At 40.3% G+C, this 10,901-nt stretch overlaps 1 protein-coding gene across 1 annotated transcript in view; it reads right to left on the minus strand.

Moving 5' to 3' along the window:
* Positions 1-10,651, minus strand: part of cspg4 (chondroitin sulfate proteoglycan 4) — a 43,359-nt gene extending 32,708 nt beyond the window's left edge. The window contains exon 1 of the mRNA XM_056740284.1: positions 10,514-10,651. Within this exon, the coding sequence (XP_056596262.1) occupies positions 10,514-10,592 (79 nt within the window). The 5' untranslated portion in view covers positions 10,593-10,651. The remainder of the gene's footprint in view (positions 1-10,513) is intronic.
* Between the last annotated feature and the right edge of the window lie 250 nt (positions 10,652-10,901).

Raw genomic sequence — 10,901 nt, forward strand, 5'->3', positions numbered from 1 at the left:
TGATGCATGTGGACATCACATCCATTTTTGTGACTGCATCTGAGTTTGTCGAGCTGGCTTTGTACCTTTATATTTGCAAAAGTGTGTTTCAAGATGGCCAGATTTTCTCAGAGATATCCACTATACCTGCTAAAGAAATATTTTCCTACAAAGTAAGTCTTTGACTGCAGAATGTCACGATTGACCAATCAGATTCAAGAGAGGCGTGTTGAACAGTAGAGCTGTGTTTAGACAAGCAATGTGGTCGGATGAAAATCGTGTCTAGTTTCACTTAGTTTGGATGGACGAGTCCTCCCTTAGAGCCGTAACGAATTACTGTTCATTGGTGACATTTCCTCTTTCCATTCCTGAACCATCAATCACAGTTAATGACAGACAGAGATGAGAAGTGTGTGTGTATGTGTGTGTATGGGACCACAGGACAAGGGTGTCTTACTCCACCCGTCTCTTGAGCTACTGGAATAACCGCCCCATCACTACAGATCCCACACACAAGCTATTCTTCATACTAAATTGCCACTTAACGTCCGAAAAATGTTTGTTTTTAAGTTCTTAAATGGCTTACTATTTTCTAGTAAGGTTTTTATAAGGGTAAGTGTATGGACCCTTCACATTTCTGGATTGTATAACTAAACAATCGTAAACCTTTATGGAGGTATATGGGAGATTATACTGTAGCAATCATTTTTGATTTCCCATTTGCTACCACAGCGAAAAACAATAATGCAGTAGGGTTTCTTGGTTTTACACTAGTTTTTTTTTCAAATTGCTGCCAGGGATGTAACGCAAAGTGTTTTTATTTTTTTTAAATAAAACCTTTTTAACACGTACAAGGTTAATTATTGTGGAAGTGCGTCATCACAGTCACATGTAAAATGGGTCCATTGTAATTGTGATTTTTATATAAAAGCAATATAACTGTTATGCATCCTCATTTATGTACCTTAATGAGTGTTTGTGTGTGTGTGAGTCATGGTGTCACCTCGTGTTTTGTGCTTGAAGCGACCTAGAGCTCTTAGAGAAAGCTTGTTATCTCGCACAAACATGCATTTTCACTAAAGCCAATTCCCAGCATCCCTCACTCCGTCGCAAGTGTGCGTGCCTGTGCATCACACAGTGGGACCGTAACACCTTGTCAACCTTGCTCATCCTCTGATTAACTCGGCTGAATCATTATGGTTTAGCTAGCGGAGCGGACTCTTTAGCAGTAGACGGGAAGGACTGAAATCATAGACGTTCACCACCGCCCGAGCCCACAGTTCTGGTTTGGCAGTCCTTGAAGTGGTATTGCGCTCATAAGAGGGAGAGTTGCTTTTTTTACCCGTTACGAGCTGCCGGGCGAATCCATCTCAGACAGGAGGGGCTTGGTGGAAAAGAAAACTGTGCAAAGAAAAGTAAATAGTCTGAACAAAAGTCGTTTTTTTACTTTAAAAAGGGTCTTTGTGCTGATAGACCAGTGGACCACTGTGTTCCTCTGCATCATGGAAAAGCAAAGCAAGGAAACAGAGCTTGCGAATATAAAGGACCAAAAGAGGAGTGTTTCACTAGCTGAAGGGAATGTGTTTGAATAACGGCGCCTTCCAGAAGCTCCCTTCTCGGTGCCAAATGGTTTGACTGTTGGTTGAGGGCGTTTTCTCACTTGCCTCGCTGTGCCAATGACAACGGTAGAAATGAACAAAAGTCTTCAGACCGCAGGTTTTTTTAAAATGGCTTCCTCCAGACTGACGCATCACGTATTCATACATCTCATAAAACATGCTCTGAGAACAGCTTGTACGTAGGGTTGACTTAAAAGTGCAGACGACGTGACTTTTGTTGCTAATTGTGTAACAACTTGTTAACTGTACACTCACTGTTAAGTATTTCTGACTGAAGCTGGACTTCAATAAATGAAAAATTGAAGTCTATTCCTAAATAAGTACATAAACATGTTTCCACACGTGAACTGTCGGGTGTTTTTAGATTCGCTATATATTCAATATATTTATTCAATATAATGTTCAATGAACTAAACTATTTTGTGCTGTCTGGTCATTTATACACAAATGCCTCAACCAGGATTCCAACAAAGTTAAACTTCACATCGAGTTAAGTTCAGCTTTGTCCTTGAATATGTTTCAAACTTTTGAAAGCAATTCGTTTCGACAAACGTGCCAAGTATTACAGCAAGTTAAACTGGCACTGTTCTGAGGTCTGTGTTTGTCTTGTGAAATGTCCTTAAGTTGAATTCCTCCTACATTACCTCTGACAAAATACGTGGAAAACGCTTTACGATATTCACACTTCCGTACCGCAGCAGCTTACCGGAAAGTGAGCATAGTGCTGAGCGAAATCCAGACCAGGTAGCTTAGAACAACATACCTACACAACAGCTGTTGATGTGTTGATTCGGCAGGGGTCGGTTTATGCCCTGCTAATTGGCTTGGATGGAAATATGGAATGATAATGAGATCTTTGAACCGTTTTTGAGGGATGCTGTTTGCGTTTTTCTTGTGCCGATGCAGTTTTGAAGGATGTGCTTTTAATTCCTCTGGCAGATTCGTCTTTCGATTCCCTGACCTTCCCCTAGAAGCGTCCAGAACTGACATTCAGCATTCTTCTGACTGGAATTTATCGATTTCAACTCATGGCTGTTTACTGTCTGTTATGCAAACAAGAGCAACTGTTTGATTCCACTCCGGTGGTCTGTCTCGCTTCAAGAGGTTTCAGGACTGGCCTGATCCTAATGGAGAATGGCTCAGAAATGTAGTATAAATTCCTGTTCAAATGAATGAGACCAGACAACGTTTGTCTTTTCTCGAACGTTTTTACATTCTTTATTTAAAATAAATGATGTTCCCTGTGGGAATTTTTCAAGTGTAAAGGATACTCAGGCATTTTTGTGTTTATGTTGAGGAGGACAGAGGTCAAAATGTGGTGGAATTCAGAAAGCGAACATCTCGCGTTTAATGGTCTGGTTTCATTTTCTGCGCATGGTTATTAAAATGATCGATATAGATTCTTTGCAAGCAAAAGCAGAGAACACCCAGTTTGTGTTTGCGAGAGTGCCGGAGGTTAATAAATTCATGTAGTTAGATGCTGGGACCCCCAAACAGGAGGTTCATTTATGTCCACAGCGTTGCTAATGGCTAATTGCCCCGCTAATGTTTCCCCCACGGGCTAGTGAAGTATTAGAGCAAGCTTTTACCCCCCCACCCACACACACTCGAGACTCTACACAATACACACATAGACATGCTCTGAACACAGCACACACTGTATATATACGTCACATATACAATGACCCTCATTTGGGTTTTTAATGACTGAAATGTTTGCGTTTTAAAGCTTTTCTCATGAAGCCACATTTAGATCCCCATATCTCTAGGACTGAAACATTTGCGGCCTTAAAAATGGCGTTGCCAAAAAATTTGTAAAGCAGAAGAATCTGTAATAAGAATCTTAGGACATTTAGGTATTTCTTAGGTATTAATGTATTTTAAACATTTGTTGAATTACAGGAATGCAAATTCGTGAAAAATAAAATGCATCAAGGATTGCTAAAGTTAACATATTTTACACATAGAAAAAACAATCTCTGTTTAAAAAAAAGTTATGATGTTGGCATATTACCCTTGTCTTTTCACCCTTCTAATTTTGCTCCAAATTTCAGGTGAAAACTATAATTTTTACCCTGTCCACATGAGTGGATTGCTATTCAACGATGACATTTAATATTTTGGCTTTTGTGATGATGGTCTTGTTTTTGTAAAATGATATCTCTTTTATATTAACTCGGGACCTCTGGTTGAGTTGACACGGACTGACCCAGTGGTGTTTCAACTATTGCATTATAGTGTTGCAATTTATTGACTGTTGCATTATAGAGTTTTGTTATAGACTGCTGTGTGGTCATATTCTTTGTTGGTGTTGTCTTGTGTGTTTTAGAGCTCTGTAACTGACAGGCTGACAAATTTCACCCACTCCTCCCAGAGCGTTTATTCTCTCGTTTATTTTAAGGTCCCAGAATCGAGCGATGACGGAATAGCCGTATCCCTGTGAGTCACAGTACTAGTCTGTTACCCCACCCTGTCCGCTAACAGCAGCCTCAGAGCCAGCACATGGCCCGTCTGAGAGCGGTTATATTTATCCATTTTGCTACAGAAAGGCCGTGTCTCCAGAGAGCGCCTTTCTAAAGAGACGCTTGCAAATTACCCAGAACGCCTCTGGCTGGCTGGAGGTTTAATGCAGGACAGAAGTCAGAGCTGACACGCAGGCATGCCAACGGCTACGGGAGGATCCCAGCGGAAAGTTTTACAATTGCCTACCGTTCTTGGGTATTGCGGCCACTGAAGACTGGAAGGTCACCCGCAGTTAAAATGACAGCAGATGTTGAGAAAATGAAGGTTCTTTATGCAGGAAATAATTTTCATATGAAAATCTTCAAATCCAACTATGGCTATAGCATGATAAGGCATCAGATGGAAGTACAATGTTTTTTTTATTGCTTTAACATTTCAAAGAAGGGTATTTCAGAAATCCTAGTTTTGCCAATGTACTGTATGTCATATTTTATCAGTTAAGGGTTTGTCAGATCATCTTGCAATATGCCATCCATTAACAAAAAATAGTGAAGCTCTCTTGGGTTCTTTGAAGCTAGAACTCTGTGTGCACCACAGAACTCAAGACGGGTCTCTTATGGCATTATTTGAGCTTGAAAAGTTTTTCACATGGCTTTAGGCTGTACAACGCTTTTCAAGAACGTTTATTTTTAGTATGAGCATGGATTTCTATTCCTAAATATAAAGAATTCGTTTTTTATTAATTTACCATATGCACTGCGGTGTTAATCTCCATTCAATAATATACTGTATGTGACCCTTTCTGCGAAATCCAATATATTAAGAGGATCCAAGTTTGGTTTCAACCATTAATATAAGGCTGTGTCAAATATTGAAATCATAGCGTGAATACAGATATAAAAAAAGAAGCAACATAAAGAAAGCATGTATTCAATCACAGTGGTTAGCACATCTGTGCCCCTCAAAGTGATACTGTGATTTGAATGACCTTGTTGAGCCAAGATTGTTTTCTGATAAGCAGACTGGAAAGAGTGCATCTTTAAGGGAACTGTGGGACTTTGTAGTGTTCCCAGTGCTGTTTCATAAAGATGAATCACGCCAAATGTCCCCCAAGGGAAGACCAGACCAGCTCCATCGATCGCCCCCTCAAATATTCTCTCATTACTGTTGCAAGTTGTTATTAATGCCGTAAAACTCTCATTTCTTATTGGACTTTTTCCAGATGTTTCCTTAAAGGGATAGTTCACCCTAAAATCCATAAATGGTTTACTGAGCCTCATGTCATTTCAAACCTGTATGACTTTCTTCTGCTCAAAGAACACAAGAGAAGATTTTAAAGAACGTTGGTAACCAAACAAAACCGGACCCCAATGACTTCCATTGCATTAGGGTTGGGCGATGTCATCTAATTCTCTTCAAACGATATCTACAGTAAAATACGTCGCGATGGACGATGACTAGGGGTGTAACAGTACATGTATTCGTACAGAACCGTCACAGGCAACATTCCAAATATAGTCATCATTCCTATACCCTACTCCTTCGAAGGAAAGAGCCCTTGGAATTTATACTTTGGAGTGAAAAGGGCATTTGCATGCCATTATATAGACGTTTGGAAGGCACTTGGAAGAAAAGTAATTTCCTCATTATCTTCAGCTGGCATGTTCACGTGAGAAGGAAGCATTGTGTCCGTTAGCAGATGTTGCTGTTTTAATGGCATACCTTAAGCACTTGCAAATAAACATTTTTAAAATATGCTCTATAATATATTAACACTATTATATATTAACTTTATCAAATATAAAATGTATGGTTGATTTGCAAACAGTTAGGTTTTATGCTTAAGTTCTGCCATTAAAACAGCGACATCTGGTGATGGACTCAATGCTTCGTTCTCCCAGCTGAAGATAATGAGGAAATTACATCGCTTCCTTTGCCAAGTGCATTACAAACGTCTACATTATGGCACGTAAATGCCCTGTTCACTCGAAAGTCTAAACTCCAAGGGCTGTGGCCTTCGAAGGGAGTAGGGCATAGGAATGATGACTCCATTTGGAATTTTCCCCGTGACGGCTTGTGGTAGTTCGGTACGAATGCGTGTATCGTTACACCTCTAACGATGACATCGCCCTGCGGCGCATGGAGACAAAACAACAAGATATTTCTCAAAATATATTCTGTGTTCCACAGAAAAAAGTAATAAACAGGTTTTGAATGATGTTATTTTTGGTGAACTATTCCTTTAAAAAACCATAGCCCTATTAGAAGAAATTTTATCCAATGCTTTGTGTTAAACACTTGAAGTTTGTCTTTTCGATGTCTCTATCTATGAAATCAATGACGCACAATGGAGATCTTTTTAACACAATTGCTTCTCCTAGACAGCAATAAGATTAAATAGAGAGCAAATGGAGACTTTGGCTTATGGCTACTGTTTATTAGATTATTTTATCTGACGAAAAAACGAAAGCTTAATATCTGAAGCAGGTTGAGCAATTGCAACAGTAATGTTTGCCTTAGCAAGAATGACTGAGAAAAGCCCATACAAGTTTATTTATTATTAATTCTCTATTTTTGGTACACAGAAGTGGTTTGAACTCATACGGCAGTGTGACATTCCTGAACCCCGTGTGTGTATTCAGGTTGGTGCAAGGGCCAACAGTTGAGTTGTGATCTCAGAGATAAATTTAGCTTGATCTATGTTGACAGTGATTGGGGCCAGGAGCCACCGTGGGGACGACTGCCCAGACCATGCCGTATATACCCACAATCCCTCTGTCTCTCTGTAGTGCCACATGAGGTGGTATTGAGTGAATGTGAAATGACAGAAATGTAGAGTCTGTCTTTATGCTTTCCCTACGGTATTGTATTCTAGGGCTTAGAGGATGTGTGTGTAACATACTGCAATTCATTTTGGGGAAAAAGATGGGGAAAAAGGAACATCAGTGTGCGTTTCCATTAGTGGCCGTATTCTTTATGTACACTACATACAAATTCGACCCGACTGCTGGGGTAGCGCTAGTTTTAAGTAGCTGTATTTTTGACCGTCGACATACTGTCTGGTCCAATTTATTCAGGCCGAGAATAGCCCACTCAGATACCTCAGTTGTAAAATGACCAACTGAGGTTTGTTTTAATGTGATGTTTTAATTGAATGTGACAATAAATTGAAGCTAATTCTGGCCAAATAGATAAGATAGGACGGTACGATTGACGTTCTGTTTTAAAGGTATAGTTCACCCAAAAACTCAAATTTGGTGTTTATTTACTCACTCCCAGGCCATCTGAGACGTAGGTGACATTTTTCTTGAGTTGAACGATTAAGAAGATTGTTTGGTAAATCTCTCTGCTTCATATAATGGATGTATATAGGATCCCTGTCTAAGAGTTCCTTAAAGATATAATTCCAACAAAAGCGGCTCCTGGTGACGTATTGACGTCTTGTGAAGCGAATAGATTTATATTTGCACGTCCTGATCGCGATCTTCAAGTAATATTTGGTGGCGATTCGACAGTCGCTCAACACTCCCTTTCCGCAGGTGGCGCTAAACGCACAAGAATCTGGTATGCCATCGGCCAATGTGTGTGATTGAAAGGGAGTGTTGAGAGACTGTCGCAGAAATGAAATATGCGCGTTATCAAACACTTCCTTTTGTCACGTGGCCTATCCCTTTGTGACGTTAATCATGAAATTGGTCAATCTGAAATTGGTTTTCATCAAAATATTATAAATAGCTTTTCATTTTGATACCTCTGATGTAGAGATAAAATGACCAACCGTTCTAGCCAGGAACCGTGCACTTGGAGAAGAAGAGACTTTCTAGAAAACGACAAGTTAAGCGGCCAACACAGTATATTTTTATTCATGATTTTTAGAGTTGGCATATTAAACCATTTCCATTGACATACCGTATTAAACAATTCATTTTCTACATGTGTTCTTTAGTGGTCCGCAGCCTTGCTCTCTGAGGTTTAAAGTTGGACAGACGGATTTACAGCTCTCGCTGCGCCACATCGCATTGTACTTCAAGTCAAGTCGCACAACCAAAACCTCAACACGTTTCATTATTCAATCCCAAACAGCACCCGCTGAGAGATCAGCAAAAGATAAATGTTTGCCTTCTGTTTTCGAGACGCCCCGAGTCGCGCTGGAAGTGGCTCCTCTCTCCGCGGCCGCCAAACTAATCTCATCAATTTACAAATGCAAATATTTTGTTTATTAATCTAATGTGCAGGGCTGTGCAAACATACATTACCCTGCCAACTATCCAGATCCAAACATATGCACTCCTGCCACCACAACACACATTCGCGCACAGTCACAAACTCCATGTATAGCCTAAGATTCCCATCATCTCCGAGTCCTGTTTGTGTAGCTCGTTGCCATGGTTACAGACAGCCGCCCATAGATGGTTTCAGCGCCTAGTGCAGGATGCTATTGGTGTCTAAGTCTGAGTAATATCCAATGAAGCCACTCTACTATGATTCAGTCCAGCCACCAGGTTCTTTATTTTCTGATTACCACTGAATCATTTTTATTGCAGATATTTTATTCTTAAAGCATTTGCTGTGTCACTAGCATCACTATTTGTGTTTTATTGTCTGGCAAACAGATAGTTATACCGCAAACATCATTGGTTGTGCAGCTGATGTGGTTTGTTAGGTTGTTTAAACAAACCGATCAATGTTTTGATAGAGCCACAGTGTTTATACTCTTCAGGGGACTTAACCTTTCCATTGTTTACTTGTGGTTGTCTTCATGTAAAGCTACTGTAGGATAGGAAGTTATTCAACATTAGTTAATTTTATAAGATATCTTCTAAGATTCTATGAAATGCTGTCCATTTTATTTTCATTTCCTTAGTGCATTACTGCAAATGCGATTTCTGCTTTTATTTCACGTTATTTCCATGGTAATCAACATTATGTCTGAAATGCACAACTTGCAGTAAACACAGAACGTTCTTTTAAGATGTAAGATAGTGATGTGTGAAAAACTGCTAAAAAAGTACTGTTCACATGTTTATGTGTTTTCTTTACACATCTTGCATATGTTTATTTAGTGTCTGTCGTCGCTGGCTTCGAAATGAACATTCGAAAGACAAGCAGGGTGTGTGAGTTTTAACTTATAAGGAAACGGAAAAGTTTTCTGTAATAGATTTCATGTGAATATTCAACTAGAGCCATGCATAACCAAATTCAGTCGAAGCAAGAAAATGCCTTTTTAAGGAAGAGTTCAATATAAATATATGATTGCAAACCTGTGTGGCTTTCTTTCATCTGCACAACGGAAAAGAAGATATTTTGAAGAATGTTGGTAACCAAACAACATCGCTCACCATTTACTTCCATTGTATTAATATAAAACCACTTTTCTATTAAAATATCTTCTAATGTGATTCACAGAATAAAGAGTCGTATACAGTTTTTGGATAACATGAGGGTGAATAAAAGAGGACGCATTTTTGTGGGGGAACAACTTCAAAGGGATCGTACAGTTCTTTAGACAGTCTACTAGGGATTTCTAGTTGGTTACAAACCGTTATTTAATTCAATGAGTCAATTTCTAAAATAGCTCAGCCTCTTTTAACATCCTTGCTTGCCACGCCTGGCCACACCCCTCCACGCCTCGCACATCAATTAGACTCCAAGATTCCAGGTGGGTGGGCGTTTTTTTTCACTGTTTCATTGAATCAACACATGGCTCTCGTATGTTGCCTAATGATGCAGGAAATCGATGTAAACAAATGAAGGGTGTGTGATGTCAAAACAGCATCTTTCATACTGTACATTCTATAGCATTCTGCTCAACCGGTGCGTTGCTGTAGTAACCGAACGGGCGTCGCTGGCGCGGGATTTGTCCGCAGCAGCTGGCGCCGGTGAAACGCTTTGATCCAAAGCTCCGAACAACCACCACTTCAGTATCACTTTAGCTCGCACACTCATTAAACTAAATCTCACAGGCGACTCTGTGAATCCAAGTGAGCGAGAGAGGAGCGGAAAAGCAGTTACATCTGTGTGAAAGTCAGCTGATCGCACCTCTGAAAGTGACTCTTTATTTAAAGACCTTAAAGACATTTCCAACTCGCCCAGTGAGTGCCAAACACCGGAGTGCACGTACGGACCCTTGGAACGGAAATGCAGAATGAGAGGGAGAGAGAAGAAAAGGGAGGGTTTTGCCGAACTGTGAGCTTATTGTATACCGGCTGAACAGACGTGAGCTTCACAAGTATGAATGAGTTTTTCTGTGAGAGATGCAGAGGAGCCTTACCTTAAACACACACACACACACTTGGATGTAAGAAGCTTATCCACTCAGCTTGCCCACATTAGCAGAATTCACATTAATACAATTTCATAAACTTTTCTATGATATATTTATGAAACATGCACATAAAAATTTTCCACTGCATGTCTGGCGTGCTCAGATAAAGTTTAAGCTTGAGTCTTACCTCCATGGGCGGTCTGAAGCAGGTATAACAGTGACAGCAGGGGCAAGAGGGCAGACTGGAGCGGGCACAGGGCTCTCATCTTGCCACTTTAGTCCGACTTTCAGAGTCTATGTGGCCACTTTTGGACCTGGAGTTGTGTGAAGGGTGTACTCATGAAGGGGGCGGGACGGCAAAGGATGAAAATGACACCCTGAACCCCCCCAAATGCACAGAGAGAGAGATCCAGCCCCTCACACACAGACTCATATACACCCCTGCCCAACCCCACAACGCCCATTTGGAAAACTACACCTCTTTTTTCTATCATTCGTGTGTTTCTCCACCCCTTCTTTTTTTATGCAATACCCTGTAAAGATGATGTAACTTTTTTCCGATCAGCAGAAATCGC

The sequence above is a fragment of the Triplophysa dalaica genome, chromosome 24 (assembly GCF_015846415.1).
Source record: "Triplophysa dalaica isolate WHDGS20190420 chromosome 24, ASM1584641v1, whole genome shotgun sequence".
Classification (NCBI taxonomy): Eukaryota; Metazoa; Chordata; class Actinopteri; order Cypriniformes; family Nemacheilidae; genus Triplophysa; species Triplophysa dalaica.